General features: G+C 35.7%; 1 protein-coding gene across 8 annotated transcripts in view; it reads left to right on the top strand.

Moving 5' to 3' along the window:
• Positions 1-16668, top strand: part of NBEAL1 (neurobeachin like 1) — a 240173-nt gene that overhangs the window by 130313 nt on the left and 93192 nt on the right. For all 8 annotated transcript variants that reach the window (XM_057503678.1, XM_057503677.1, XM_057503676.1 and 5 more), the window contains 6 exons: positions 3526-3701; positions 4442-4595; positions 4897-5025; positions 7206-7511; positions 7612-7761; positions 11486-11643. In XM_057503678.1, the coding sequence (XP_057359661.1) occupies positions 3526-3701; positions 4442-4595; positions 4897-5025; positions 7206-7511; positions 7612-7761; positions 11486-11643 (1073 nt within the window). The remainder of the gene's footprint in view (positions 1-3525; positions 3702-4441; positions 4596-4896; positions 5026-7205; positions 7512-7611; positions 7762-11485; positions 11644-16668) is intronic.

Genomic DNA, 16668 nt, shown 5'->3' with positions numbered 1-16668 from the left:
TTTTTTCTGTTGTTTTCTTATTCTCTATATTATTCATTTCTGTTCTGACATTTTATTATGACTCTCATTCTACTAACTTTGGGTTTCATTTGTTCTTTTTCTAGTTTCTTCAGTTGTGACTTAAGATTGTTCATTTGGGATTGTTCTTGTTTCTTGAGGTACACTTGTATTGCTATATACTTACCTTGTTTTTGTAGCACCCCACATGTTTTGAACCATTGTGTTTCTGTTATCATTTGTCTCCATGTATTGTTTGATTTCCTCTTGGACTTGTTCATTGATCCATTGATTATTTAGAAGCATGCTGTTTAGCCTCTGTGTGTGTGTGTTGTTTTGTTTTCTTCATGTAATTGATTGTTAGTTTTATACCATTGTGATCTGTTAATGCTCATTACAATTTCAATCTTTGAATTTATTAAGGCTCCTTTTGTGGCCTAATCTGTGATCTTTTCTGGAGAATCTTCATTGGACTTGAATAAAATGTGTATCCTGCTGCTTTTGTATTTTCTGTATATAACTGGTAAGTCCATCTGGTCTAATGTGCCTTTTTTGTCTGGATGATCAATCCACTGATGTAAGTGGGGATGTTAAACTCTCCTAATATGACTATGTTGCTGTCTATTTTTCCCTTTAGTTCTGTTAGTATTTGCTTTATATTTTAGGTGCTTCTTATGGGTGTTTTAATATTTATGATTCTTATATCCTCTTGTTGGACTGATCACTTATCATTATATAATGTCCTTTTTTAAATCTTTTGTTACTTTCTTTGTTTTGAAGTCAATTTTGTTTGACATAAATGCTGCTACTCCTTTTTTCCTCCCTTTTATTTGTATGAAATATTTTATTCCATCCCTTCACATTCACTTTCTCTATCTTTCAATCCATACTCAGTCTGTGTATGTCTTTAGGTCTGAAATGAGTCTCTTACAGGCAGCATATAGATGACTCTTTATCTATTTTTTTATCTTTATCTATTCTAGTTTCTTTATCTATTCTACCTCCCCGTGTCTTTTGATTGGTGCATTCAGTCCATTTACATTTAAGGTAATTATTGATAATGTATGTATTGTCATTTTATTGTTTTCTGGTTGTTTTTATAGCTCCTTTCTGTTCCTTTTTTCCTGTCTTATACTAGTCTCTTGTAATTGATGATTTTATTTAATGCTGTGATTGGATTTCTCTTTCTGAATTTTTAGTTTTTCTATTATAGGCTTTAGGTATGTGGTTATTATAAGCCTCGTGAATAGTTTCCTAAATAATAGTCTATAGTAAGTTGATGGTTGCTCTTTTTCAAACATAATCTAAAAGTACTTCTTTTTTATTCTTTTCCTCCTGCACACTTTATGTATTTAATGTGATAGTAGGCACTTTTTGTGTGTATCTCATGACTGGTTTTGTGTATAGTTGATTTACTACTTTTTTCCTCTTTAAAAAAATTTTAAGTTTGCAGTTAGTAATTGGTCTACTATCTTCACTGTAGTTCATTTTCACTGATGAAAAATATTTGCACTTAAGAACATTTCCATCTACAGAAGTCCCTTTAACATATCTTATAAGGCCGGTTTAGTGGTGATGAATTCTTTTAACTTGTTTATCTGGGAAACTTTTAATCTCTCCACCAATTCTGAATGATAACCTTGTTGTGTAGAGGATTCTTGGTTGAAAGACATTTTGTTTTAATACATTAAATATTTCATGCCACTCTCTTCTGGCCTGTAATGTTTCTGCTGAGAAATCTGAGAACCTTATGTGATTTCCCTTTTAAATAATTTTTTGCCTCTGTCTAGCTGCTATCAATACCCTCTCTTACCCTTAGTCTTTGTCATTTTAATTATTATTCTATGTGCTATCTTCCTGGGGTTCCTTTTGGTTAGGGCTCTCTGCACTTCCAGGACCTGTGTGTCTATTTCCTTTCCCCAGTGGGGGACGTTTTCAAGTAATTATTTCTTCAAAGAGACTTTCTACTTGTTTGTCTCTCTCTTCTCCTTCTGGTACACATATTATGCAATACTGTTTTGTTTCGAGTTTTCACACAGCTCTCAGCATCCTCTCAGTACTAGAGATTCTTTTTTCTCTGTGTTCCTCAGCTTTGTTGTTTTTCTGTTGTCTAATTCCATCTCACTGATTATCTCCTCTACTTGCAGAATTGTGTTGTTTATTAACTCCGTTGTATTTTTCATTTCAGTTACTGTGTTCTTCAGCTCAGTGTGGTTCTTTTTCCACTCTTCTATCTCTTTGGTGAAGTATTCCCTGTGATCATCAATACATCACCACAAATCAGTGAGCGTATTTATAACTGTTACTTTGAAATCTTTATCAAGAAGATTGGTGTTCTGTTTCATTTAAATCTCTTCTTGCTGTTGTATCCTGTAGTTTTCTTTGGAACATATTCCTCTGCCTTTTCATTTTGCCTGTGTTGCATCCTTTTTTATCAGATAGATCCACCATGCCTCCTGGTCTAGAGAGCAATAGCTTTATGAAGAAGGTGTCCTGTGGTGCCCAGAAACTGAAGACTCTTTGCTAACCTGTGCCTGGCTCTCCTTTGCAGTGGAGCTGCAGTTGCTATTGGCAGGGTGGCCTGATAGGGTAGGCAGGGCTGCTTTGAGGGCCAGTGTAGCATGGGCTTGGCCACCAGCAAGGAGAGGGAGTGTTTGGAGCTGTCTCCTGTAGTTGCCTCCCAAGTTGGGCTGATAGAGGGCCAGAAAAGTTGGTAATGACTCACAGTACCTGCCAGGCAGTAAAGTCTCTCTTCATCTACCAGGCAGCAAAATTGGACTGCTTCTAGGCCAATTAAGCCAGGCACGCATGCATGGAAGCACCTTGGGGCTGAACCATAGTGAGGGGATTTGGAATGTTTGGGTGGCTCTTACATGTCCCCAAAGAGTTGTGCTGAAGGAGGGCTGGGAAAGTGTTGCCCACCTGCCCTTTCTCCTGTGGAGAAAACTCTCTCTGACCCCTGTCCCTCTGGCACCCTTCTGCTGTTGGTAAATATTTCAAACTGCTGCCTCTGTGTTGGGTTTCCGTGGGACTGAGGTCACGTGCCTATCCTCCACAAGCAGTAGGATTCTCAGCCTTGCAAGAATGCTCTTACTCTCCTTGGTATCTAGCCCTGTTAATCACCAAAGCCCAGTGCAATGTGAACTCATGCTCCCAGAGAAGATCTCCAGGGCCAGGTTTGCAAAGTTCCTGAGTGCTTATCCCCTCCCTGCTCCATTCCTCTCCCTCACATTTGAGGGCTGGGATGGAGGAAGGGCTTGTGTCCCAATCGATAGCGTGTGTTCGCCTCTTTAGCCCTCTCTGTGTGGGCTTCTATTCTTCACCAGATGTAGATGGTCTGTTTCACAGTCTTCAGATCATATTCAGGTTTAATTGTTTTTGATGTAGTTGCTTCCATGGTGTGTATGTGGGAAGAGGTTTCCTTCTTGTCTACTCTGCCATCTTTTCCCGAAAATCCTCAGTGATTGTGATGATTCTTATTATGTGTATTTTACACCTCCCTCTAGTAATATTTTATCTTTTTATTAGAGATGTGAGGAGGAGCTTCTTCAATTACTGACAAATATTTTGAACTATATAATGTGTAAGGGACTAGAAAAATCTGATGATGATACTTGGATTGAACGCGGGCAAGTGTTTTCGGCACTAACTAAACCAGGAATGTCCAGTGAACTACTGCGACCATCAGATGAAATAAAACTAATGTAAGCACTCAGTTTGTGAATTCCTCTCCCCCTTTGCAGTGGAGGGAATTATTTTTGAATAATATTATTTGTTGAATATTTGTTCAATATTCAGTGGGTATAGTGAGAGAAAAGGAGGGGTTTTGTGTTCAGCCCCTTTCTCTATTGCCATTCACTTGATATCTGGAGAGAAATCCAAAACTAACTCCAGTGTGAGTTTTAAATCTTAAATTAATTTGGGTTTTAGTGAATACATACTCTTTGTTCTTTAAATTGTTTTTTTTTTTCTATATCTAAGCACTAGGGGCATTGTGTTCTACAGGCTTGTCCAAGTTTGAGTGTTTACATGCTAACAGAAGTAGTATTTCCATGATAATTACTTCTCTAAAACATTTTGAGTTCCCTGCAGGGCTAGAGCCTCTGTAAGGTATAATAAAGCTTTCTTTTCTAGCATTCCTGTTTTCTTGCTTTAGAGACATTTTTAAGTACTTTATGGAGACTGGAATTTGGATTATTTTCATAGCTTTCTATAGTGAAATAAAACATAACTTACTTCACCTTTTAGTTATTATGTGCTTTAAAAGTAGATACTCCAGAGATTAAATAGTTGCTTTATTTTAAATTCCATACATAGTGTCCTCTGATACCTGCCAGTGATAGTGTATCTTTGAAGATACAATCCTATTAATAAAACTTTTCTTAATGTCCTACTATTTTTCTAAACTTCAAATGGTTTTAAGAGGATTTTGTTTTGCACTTAGTTTGCTACAGAAGATGTTAGAATGGGCTGTCACAGAAAACAGAGAAGCAAAACTTAATCCAGTAACTGCTGAAAATGCCTTCCGACTCATGCTGATCATACAGGACTTTCTGCAGTCAGAGGGACTTGTTAATTCTAACATGTGGACTGAAAAGGTAGAGTAATATCTCTTTGAAATTATTTTTCTGGTGGTCAGTGATTTTATTCAAAGAATGAAATTTTGTACTCTCTCTTTTCAGAGCATAAATATTTAATCACATGCAGTAAACACAGATAAGATGTGATAAATAGTCACAGATTTTGTTAGCTATTACTAGGATAATCCTTTTGGGTTTTACCGACTCCACATTAAACTAGCTTTGAAATATTTGTGATTTGTATTACTTTGTAGAAAATTCCTTATTAGTAGATTTAAAACTTGAATGTTTTTATTTCTTAATTTTTCCTTTGTGATAGCTCTTAGAGGATATGATGCTGCTCTTTGACGGCCTGTCAGTTTGGTATTCTGAAAGTCCAATATGGGCAAAACTTTCTCAAATTCAAATCCAGTTGCTTCTAGGATTCATTGGACGGGGTGATTTGCAGGTTTGTCATTTTTACCTTGTTTACTGTCTTTGAATGCAACATAGTAATTATTTGTGTTATTGCTAAATTATTTTCAATATTTTAATCCTTATTTATTAGTTCCAAAAATATCCATGATTTCGCTTGTTTCAGTTTTCTGAGATGAGAAAGAAGCTTGAGAGGCAGATGATTATTTTTTTTGATGTTTATCATTCAATTTAATTTTAAGGTTTCCTTTTAAATTATATATAGAGAGATTATATTAAAAGGCATTACTCATATCATCTATATTTAGGTAGCTGGGAGGTATACAGCCTGCATAGACTGTTTATACTTGTGCAGTTTAGGGCTTGCATATATAGGAAAATTATAGTTTAAGTTGTTTCTTTTATATCCTTTTCTGTTACTTTACTAACTTACAGTTTTATATTCTTGAGTATTTTTCATTTATCAGACACTTACTGATACCTACCAAGTTTTAGCACTGTGCTAGCTTTCCAAAGTAAAGGTAAATAAAATATGGACCCAAGGAATATTTATTATTTCTATTTTAAATAAAAAAATATAAAGGTTGGACAAGTTCCATGTGAATTTTAATCTGTCATCTTTATTTACATTGGATTCTTTTGAGAACCTGGAGTGAATTAGTTAAGGGATGTATCCCATAGCTAAGCTATTTATTGGCTCTTTTTATTTTCTTTTGATATTGAGGTTTTTAAGTAATTGGGGCAAGGGGATCCAGGTAGGGGGATGGTTTCTAATACATGTAAACTTGCTTAATGTTTATAAGAACATGGAGAGGTTAAAATTCCATAAGGTTGCCCCACTTTAAAAAGGCCATACTTTTCAATAGATTTTTTTTTTTTGTAATTGTAAATGTTACACTTGTTCATTATGGAAAAATACACAAAAACATAAAGAGAAAAAGATAAACCACTCATCATCCTTTAGTACAAAGAGAAAACAACTGTCAGTATTTTAGTATTTTTTTCTGTGTTTCTTTTTCAGACAGTTGAAGTCATCATATATTTTGATAATTTTGTTTTCTTTTAAAATTGTGAATTCATTTCTCCATATTACCAACTTTTTAAAAAATGGGTTTTTTTTTCTTAATCATAACAGTAACACATGTTCATTGTAAAAACATGGAAAATGCAGAAAAGCTAAATAAGAGAATGGGCTTTCCTATACATGAATTGTAGAAGTTTAAATTGTACAGCTGTTTAAATGCAATTTAAAAATAAAAACTATGAAATTTAAAAACTGATTTTGTTCTTTCTCTAGTAATTCTACTCTAAAACTGTATCTTAAGATAATCTAAAATACTGAGCAATCTTTGTATATATAGATGTTCATTGTAATATTCTTTTTTATCCACCTAGAAATAGGTGTCTTATGTTATGAACTATCTTTTTAAGTGAATAACTTAAAAAGACAGAAATCATCTCTTCCTCCAGAGCAAAAAAGCATGTTTGTTTAATTTCCAGTTTAATAATGTCTGTCTCCAAGGAAAACTTCCCGCAAGCTTATTGCCTAATGTAAAAGAATTGGGTTCCCTATGCTTGGGGCTCCTCTTCTATAATGTAGTCACTACCTGTGCAGGCATCATGAAGTTCTGTTCATCTTTCACTAGAAGAATTGCAGTTCAGGGATTGAGGGCAAATGCTGATATTCTAGCTGTTGCTGTTGCTGTAGATCTTTGTTTCTGACCCAGGAGTTTCATGTCTTCTGCTAGCATATGAGGAACTGACAGGCTAACTTGATAGTTTGGAGGTAAGTTAAAATCTAAGACCCTTCGTAATTCTTGACAGTTATTGTGTTGATAAGGCCATCCCTGATGGAATCCCTGTGACAAAGACAGTGACATGAATTGACTGAAAGATCAGTTATCTAAACCAGTCCCTGTGGAAAGATGTTGGATATTCTGGTTGGCTTGCATCTCTTAGGACCTATTGTTAGAACTACAGATGGAATCATCCCCCATCCTTGAACACTATAAGAAGGAATGGAATAGATGTTGGGGTGATGAATTATCTACCACACCTTTTCTATATATTCCAAATTAAACATGGGTTACTTTTATAATTTTTTAAAGAAAGAGAAACCCCCCCAAAAAAATCTTCAAGAAGAACCAGAGAACTTTTGCTATCATGAAATGTCTGCGTCATTCTGCTCTTTCTCACCTATACTATTTTCCTCAGGTTTGTGCAATGGCATCAGCTAAGCTAAATACCCTTCTTCAGACCAAAGTGATTGAAAATCAAGAAGAAGCGTGTTACATTTTAGGGAAGCTGGAATATGTTCTAAGTCAATCCATCAAGGAACAGACTGAAATTTACTCATTTCTGATTCCCCTTCTCCGTACCCTGGTTTCCAAAGTTTATGAGCTTCTCTTCATGAACTTGCACCTGCCCTCATTTCCTTTTACCAATGGTAGCTCCTCATTTTTTGAAGATTTTCAAGAATATTGCAGTTCAAATGAATGGCAAGTTTACATTGAAAAATATGTAAGTGCTATCTTTTTGAGTGAAATTTTTTGACTAAATCATCAATCTTATAGAAGTATATATTAAATTTTCTGTATATATATGTATATATTTTTATAAGATTGTACCTTATATGAAGCAATATGAAACCCACACATTTTATGATGGTCGTGAGAACATGGCACTTTACTGGAAGGATTGTTATGAAGCCTTAATGGTGAATATGCATAGACGAGACCGGGAAGGAGGAGAAAGCAAGCTCAAGTTTCAGGTAAAACCTACTCAATGTTAAAAACATCATACAGTTTTTTATGTTGATTTTAAACACTTAATATTCAAATAAGAATATTAACAAGTATGAACTTTGAAAACAGTGTTTCCTCTTGTTTGTCTGAAAACTATTTCAGAATTGGAAGAAAACCACTGATCAATAAAATTTAAAAAACTAATATCAAAATGTTCTATACATGGTGATTATGTAAAAAGTCTGTTAAACTCATGGTAGCTATCTCTAAGGTGGCTGGGTATATATTAGTGCTTAGAGAGAATTTATAGCACTAAACACTTGTATTAGAAAAGAAGAAAGGCCGTAAACTAATAGTTTATTTCTACCATAAGAAACTAGAAAAAGTAATTTAAACTAATCTAAATTTGTTTCTAAATAAGAAACCTAATAAAGATAAAATAAATCAATGAAATTGTAAAGCAGAAAACAGTAGAGAAAATAAATGAAGCCAAAATCTAGTTCTTCAAAATATCAATAAAATTAATAAACTTCTAATCACGTTGACAAAGGAAAAAAAGAAAAGGAAAAAGTTACTAATATTAGGAATTAAAGGAGGGGGGCTTCACCACTGACTTCACAAAAATCAGCATGATAATAAGGGACTACTGCAAACCAATGTATGCACATAAATAAGATGACTTGAATGAAATGGGTCAATTCTTGACAAACAGAAATTTCCAAAAATTAATTAAAAAACAAGATGATAACCTAAATAGTCTCCTATCTAGCAAAGAAGTTGAGTTTGTACTTAAACACCTTCCAAAAGGAAAAACTTCAGGCCCTGTAGTTTCCCTGGCAAATTCTACCACACATTTAATGGAGAAATTACACCAATTCCTCACAATCTCTTTAGGAAATAGAAAAGTTGTATCACTTCCTAACTCATTATATAAGGTCACTGTTACCCTCATATTAAATCATACAAAAATAGTACAAGAAAACTGCAAGCTAAATACCCCTCTAGAATATAGGTGCAAATCACATACAGCAAATATTAAAAAAAAAAAATACATCACAACCAGGTAGAGTTAATCTTGGGAATACAAGGCTGGTTCAACATGTGATAACTAATTAATATAATGGGCTACATATCAGTAGAAAAAGCATTTAACAAAATTCAACATCCAGTTATGATCAAAGCTCTCAGCAAACAAGAAACAGAAGGGAACTGCCTAGATCTCTACAAAAATCTTACAGCTAGCTTTATATTTAATGGTAAAAAACTGAGTGCTCATTAAAAGAACATATGGGATGTGAACAGTTCCCAGGAATGGGCTGTTTTAATTTGTCTGATTTCTCTCAGACTGTTCAAGTACAGTTGGACAATATCCATCATTTCATAGACAAATTTTCACAAATGCCTAGGGTGCCTAACTGGTTTTTTTGGCCTCACTGGAGATGGCTGGTAATTACAGATCTGCTTTGGTTATGTAACTGTATTCCTATTATGTTGATGTGTGTGTGCAATTTAATTAGTAGTTTAAAACCTATACATGCTTAAAATACTCTACAAGAAGATATGTCAAAGAAATAATCAATCCCCCTATGTTTTCTTCTGTCTGCTACCTCTATAGCTTTTCTTCTTCCTTCCTAATTACAACCCTTAAATAGAATTTGTGCCTCATATCAAATTTACTGAGTATCATAATTCCTCCAAGTGCTAAAGATACCTCAAGACAAATGCTGGGCATAGAAGCCAAAGGGCATAAATCTGCAAAGAAGTAAAAAGCTAACCTTTTCAAACAGTATTGCCTCTCTCTCACTTACCAACTTTACATCTCCCTGTATGGCCCCGGAAGATGACTGGTTAGCCAGAGACGGGTAAGACTCCTCAAGGGAGGAACAACCTAAGACAGGCACAGTCGCAGGGGGGCCATCAGGTGAGAAATTGGGGATCAACAGAGGTGAGGCTTAGAACCTCTCCCCCCCTATTTTGAGAGAAATCTTCTGCATTTGTGGATGTTTTATTGCCCTTGTCTAGCTTGGATTAACACATAGTCTATAGGCACACACCTGATCATCTACATTTGCTCTCTTACAACACTAAACTAAATTTTCTACCTTTATCTTACATCTACCTACCACTTCAGCATTTTATTAAAAATAATAATAATAATAATAATAATAAAGGGAGAAATGTGGGATCCACATATAAATCAAGTATAAAAATCAAACGAATATTCACATTTGACCTGATTGTTTATGGTTCATAACGTGTGATCAAAACCGAAAGTTTCTGTGGTGACTGCCCTTGCACTGTTCACCATGTAAGAACTCATTCACTATGTAAGAATTTGTTCACCATGTAAGAACTTGTTCATTATACTTTAGAAGATTGGAGACTGTTGAGAATTAGGTTTGGGGTTGATTAATGATTGCGCATTGAGTCGCCTATACAGAATTTTATTGTTGTTAACAACCATTTGATCAATAAATATAAGATATGCCCTCTCAAAAAAAAAAAACACAAATGAATTTGAGCACAATACATTCTGAATAAAATCATTTATTAGATCCTTAAAAAAAAACAAAAAAAAAACTGAGTGCTCTCCTTGTGAGAAGAGAAGTAGGCCAGAATGTCCACTTTCATCACTCCTAGTCACTATCATACTGTAAGTCCTAGCAAATGAAATAAGAATACAAAAAGAAATAAAAAGCATTTATATTGGGAAGGAAAAATAAAGCTATTTCCAGATAATACGATTATCTATGTAAAAAATCCTAAGGAATCTACCAAAAATCTCTTTTGATTAATGAGTTTAGCAACAATCAGCACACAAGATAGATCAATATGCAAAATTTAATCATAGTTTTAGAAACTAGCAATGAGTAATTGAAAACAGAAATTTTAAAGAACTGTTTATGTCTAACTCCTAAGCTTATGTTCTTAATCACTCAGTTTTACTGTCTCTCTAAAAGGTGTCTTTTAAATCCATGACTAAATCCGTGTCATTTAACTGCTCTTTTTAATGTGGCTCAGTGTTGATTTGTGTGAAACAAATTAATACTGTCATTTTAGTTCCTAATACATGAATATCTGTGTGAGTTAGATAAGTCAGTCTTATCACTTGTTTCTTTGAAAACTCTAGAATTTTAATCAGGGCTTAGAGTTCATCTTGGTAGGACCCATTGACAAAGTCTACTTTATCCTGAAAACTGAAATAACTATGTGAATTCATTTGCTAGCTAGGATGCTATGCAGAAAGCAGCCATCCAAGTGATGAAATTTCTCAGGGTGAGAGATTTGCCCCTATAGATTTCTTTTGTCTTTACTACTGCCTTTTGGGCCATCAATAGTAGCATGGAATGAGGTTATTATTCCTTCAGTGTTACTTAAACTTGAGTGTCATCCCAGATGCCTTACAAATCAAAAGATCCCAGAGGAAAACCATTTCACTTGACAGTATAAGTTAAGTAATTCTAAGTTTAAAAGTCCTTTATTGAGGTACCTTACATTCTTTAAGTTCTTCACATGTTTATTGTTGATTATTTCTTAAGTTGTAAAAAATACAAATAGGTTATGGCTAAGATCATATCATGCTTCATTAAAGAAAATTATTCTAATAGAATAAGAAAATCCTGTTGGTTGCTAGCTACTTTCTTTTACTACATGATTGAATTGGGTCAGGTTTCTTAAAGTATGGTATTAAAATTTAAATGTACCTGTAAATAAAGATTCAGTGCTATCGTTGATTGCTCTTTCTTTCAGGAGTTTTTTGTGGAGCCATTTAATCGAAAAGCCCGCCAAGAGAATTTAAGGTATAATAGTATTCTTAAACAACTTAGCAGTCAACAGGTAGCCACGCTGAGATGCTGGAAGGCAATACAGCTCTATGTTACATGTGAAAGAGGACCTTGGGCTGAAAGGTAGTAGTATATCATTTATTAAATACCTTTTTCCTTTTAACTCTATTGTAGAGCTTTCAGAGCTAATGACCTCTCTGATTCAGTTTTAAAAACACTCAATTGATAGAAGCTTCCTTTTAATTAAATTGATTGTCTTTTTGTGAATTATGGATGTGGATATTTAGAGCTTTGTGTGTATATGTTTTTCACTATGGAGTTAATTCCCTGCCTTTTATTCTGAGGTACAGAGTTTGTCTTAAATCAGTTTACTTCAGTCTTCCTGATACTGTCTTTTGATCTATGGTTAATGATATTATGTGTTTGAATATTTTACAATTTATTTACTTAATGGTAAATCACTTCTGTTTTGCTCACTTGTGTTTGAGTGTGTGTGTACATGTGTATATATATATGTATATTATAGGTCTTTTTATTGTGGTAAAATACGCATAATATAAATTACTATTTTAGCCATTTTTAAGTGTACAGTTTAGTGGCACAGTGTACATTCCATAATGTTGTACAACCATCACCATTGTCCAGCTTCAGAATATTTTCATTACCTAAAAAAGAAACCTTGGAGGAAGAGCCAAGATGGTGACGTGAGTAGGACAGCGGAAATCTCCTCCCAAAAACATATATATTTTTGAAAATACAACAAATACAACTATTCCTAAAAGAGAGACCAGAAGATACAGGACAACAGCCAGACTGCATCTACACCTGCGAGAACCCAGTGACTCATGAAGGGGGTAAGATACAAGACGAGGCCTAGCGGGACCCGAGTGCCCCTTACCCCAGCTCACCAGAGGGAGAAGAGGAGTCGGAGTGGGGAGGGAGAGGGAGCCCAGGACTGCAAAATAACCAGCCCTAGTCATCCACACTGGGAGCACAGACATACAGTGCATGGTGTGCTGTATACTGGGGAAACAGAGCAGTAAAACCTGAGAGTGGTCCCCACAGCCGGTACCCCTGGGACAAAAGAAACGCAAGTGATCTTTGAAAGTCTTAAAGGGACAGGAGCCTCACAGCTGGAAGGAAGCTTCCTGGTGCACTCAGCCGAGCAGCTGGGAATCCCGGGTAACTCCAGGTGCCCTAACCCCCTGGGCAGCAGCACAGCTCTGAGGTCCCTCATGGTGATAAACAGCCTGCCTCCTGTTCCCCCTCTGGCGCGGCCCCGCCACAGCAGAGCATCAGCCTGAAAGCGGCCACGCCCACAGCAACCGCGTGGAGCTTACTCCACAGCGGTCGGGCAAGAATCCAAGACACTGTTTGTGCACAACTGCCCAGCACAAGATGCTAGGGGTCGCCGTTCTCCCAGGAAAGGAAGGCCAGGAGCAAGTGCAAAGGAACTTGATTCTCCCAGCTAACACACGCGCCAACTGCCTACGACTACCTCTATCACGATGAAAAGGCAGAAGAATCTGATCCAGACCAGAATAACTCAGACATCCTCCCCTGAGAGGGAATCTGGGGAGATAGATTTAACCAATCTTCCTGAAAGAGAATTCAAAATAAAGGTCATCACCATGCTGATGGACTTGCAGAGAAATATGCAAGAGCTAAGGAGGGAGAATACAGAAATAAAACAATCTCTGGAACGACTTAAAAACAGAATGGATGAGATGCAAGAGGCCATTAATGGAATATAAATCAAAGAACAAATGCAGAGAAGCTGAGGCCAAGAGAGATAAAAGGAACTACAGGAATGAAAGAATATTAAGAGAACTGTGTGACCAATCCAAATGGAACAATATCCTCATTATAGGGGTACCAGAAGAAGAAGAAGAGAGAAAAAGGGATAGAAAGTGTCTTTGAAGAAATAATTGCTGAAAACTTCCCCCTAACTGGGGGAGGAAATAGCCTCTCAGACACGGAAGCACACAGAACTCCCAACACAAGGGATCCAAGGAGAACAACACCAAGACACATAATAATTAAAATGGCAAAGATCAAGGGCAAGGACAGAGTATTAAAGGCAGCCAAAGAGAGGGAAAAGGTTACCTACAAAGGAATACCCATCAGGTTATCATCAGACTTCTCAACAAAAACCTTACAGGCAAGAAGAGCATGGCATGATATATTTAATGCAATGAAGCAGAAGGGCCTTGAACCAAGAATACTGTATCCAGCATGATTATCATTTAAATATGAAGGAGGGATTAAACAATTCCCAGACAAGCAAAAGTTGAGGGAATTTGCCTCCCACAAACCACCTCTACAGGGTATTTTAGAGAGACTGCTCTAGATGGGAGCACTCCTAAGGCTAAACAGATGTCATCAGAGAAAATAAAATCACAGCAAAGAAAGCAGACCAACCAAATACTAACTAAAGGCAAAAAATAAAATCAACTACCCACAAAAGCAGTCAAAGGAAACACAAAAGAGCACACATACACACAAAAAAACACCTAACATACAAATAATAGAGGAGGAGGAATAAGAAGGGAGAGAAATAAAGAATCATCACACTGTGTTTATAATAGCTCAATAAATGAGTTAAGTTAGACAGTAAGATAGTAAGTAATCTAACCTTGAACCTTTGGTAACCACAAACCTAAAGCCTGCAATGGCAATAAGTACATATCTTTCAATAATCACCCTAAATGTAAACGGACTGAATGCACCAATCAAAAGACACAGAGTACTAGAATGGAAAAAAAGCAAGACCCATCTATATGCTGCTTACAAGAGACTCACCTCAAACCCAGAGACATGCACAGACTAAAAGTCAAGGGATGAAAAAAGATATTTCATGCAAACAACAAGGGGAAAAAAGGAGATGTTGAAGTACTAGTATCAGAGAAAATAGACTTCAAAACGAAAGTCACAAGAGATAAAGACGGACATTATATAATGATAAAGGGGTCAATCAAACAAGAGGATATAACCATTGTAAATATATATGCATCTAATACAGGAGCACCAACATATGTGAAACAAATACTAAAAGAATTAAAGGAGGTAGTAGAATGCAATGCATTTATTTTAGGAGACTTTAACACGCCACTCACTCCAAAAGATAGATACACTGGACAGAAAATAAGTAAGGACACAGAGGCACTGAACAACACACTAGAACAGATGGACCTAATAGACATCTATAGAACTCTACATCCAAAAGCAATAGAATACACATTCTTCTCAAGTGCACATGGAACATTCTCCAGAATAGACCACATACTAGGCCACAAAAAGAGCCTCAGGAAATTTCAAAAGATTGAAATTCTACCAACCTAATTCTCAGACCACAAAGGCATAAAACTAGAAATAAATTGTACAAAGAAAGCAAAAAGGCTCACAAACACATGGAGGCTTAACAACACACTCTTCAATAATCGATGGATCAAAGACCAAATCAAAATAGAGTTCAAGCAATATATGGAAACAAATGACAACAACAACACAAAGACCCAACTTCTGTGGGATGCAGTGAAAGCAGTTTTAAGAGGAAAGTATATAGCTATCCAGGCATATTTAAAGAAGGAAGAACAATCCCAAATGAATAGTCTAAAGACAATTATCAAAATTGGAGAAAGAAAAACAAATGAGGCCTAAGGTCAGCAGAAGGAGGGACATAACGATCAAAGAAGAAATAAATAAAATTGAGAAGAATAAAACAATAGAAGAAATCAATGAAACCAAGAGCTGGTTCTTTGAGAAAATAAAATAGATAAGCCCCTAGCCAGACTTATAAAAAGAAAAAGAGAATCTACACACATCAACAGAATCAGAAATGAGAAAGGAAAAATCATGACAGACCCCACAGAAATAGTAAGAATTATTAGAGAATACTACAAAAACCTATATGCTAAGAAGCTGGAAAACCTAGAAGAAATGGACAACTTCCTAGAAAAATACAACCTTCCAAGACTGACCAAGGAAGAAACACAAAATCTAAACAGACCAATTACCAGCAAAGAAATTGAATTGGTAATCAAGAAACTAACCAAGAGCAAAACCCCCGGGCCAGATGGATTTACCGTGGAATTTCATCATACAGAGAAGATATAATACCCATTCTCCTTAAAGTTTTCCAAAAAATAGAACAAGAGGGACTACTTCCAAACTCATTTCATGAAGCCAACATCACCCTAATACCAAAACCAGGCAAAGACCCCACCAAAAAAGAAAATTACAGACAAATATCCCTGATGAACATAGATGCAAAAACACTCAACAAAATATTAGCAAACCAAACTCAACAGTACATCAAGAGGATCATACACCATGATCAATGGGATTCATCTCAGGGATGCTAGGATGGTACAACATTTGAAAATCCATCAACATCATCCACCTCATAAACAAAAAGGACAAAAATCACATGATCATCTCCATAGATGCTGAAAAAGCTTTCAACAAAATTCAACATCCATTCATGATAAAAACTCTCAGAAAAATGGGTAAAGATGGCAAGTACCTCTGCATAATAAAGGCCATATATGAAAAACCCACAGCCAACATCGTACTGAACAGCAAGAAGCTGAAAACATTTCCTCTAAGATTGAGAACAAGACAGGGATGCTCACTCTCACCACTTTTATTCAACATATTACTGGAGTTCCAGCCACAGCAATCAGACAAAACAAAGAAATACAAGGAATTCAGATCGGTAAAAAGTCAAACTGTCACTATTTGCTGATGACATATTGTACATAAAAAACCCTAAAGACTCCACTCCAACACTACTAGAACTGATATAGAAATACAGCAAAGTTGCAGTATAAAAAATACACAGAAATCTGTGGCTTTCCTATACACTAACAGTGAACTAATAGAAAGAGAAACCAGGAAAACAATTCCATTCACAATTGCATCAAAAGAATAAAATACCTAGGAATAAACCTAACCAAAGAAGTGAAAGACCTATACCCCAAAAACTACAAGACATTCTTAAGAGAAATTAAAGAGAACACTAACAAATGGAAACTCATCCCCTAGCTCTTGGCTAGGAAGAATTAATATTGTCAAAATGGCCGTCCTGCCCAAAGCAATCTACAGATTTGATGCAATCCCTATCAAATTACCAACAACATTCTTCAA

The sequence above is a fragment of the Manis pentadactyla genome, chromosome 6 (genome assembly GCF_030020395.1).
Source record: "Manis pentadactyla isolate mManPen7 chromosome 6, mManPen7.hap1, whole genome shotgun sequence".
NCBI lineage: Eukaryota > Metazoa > Chordata > Mammalia > Pholidota > Manidae > Manis > Manis pentadactyla.
Note: the sequence above shows the minus strand (reverse complement) of the source record. Positions and strands in the feature narration are given on the sequence as shown.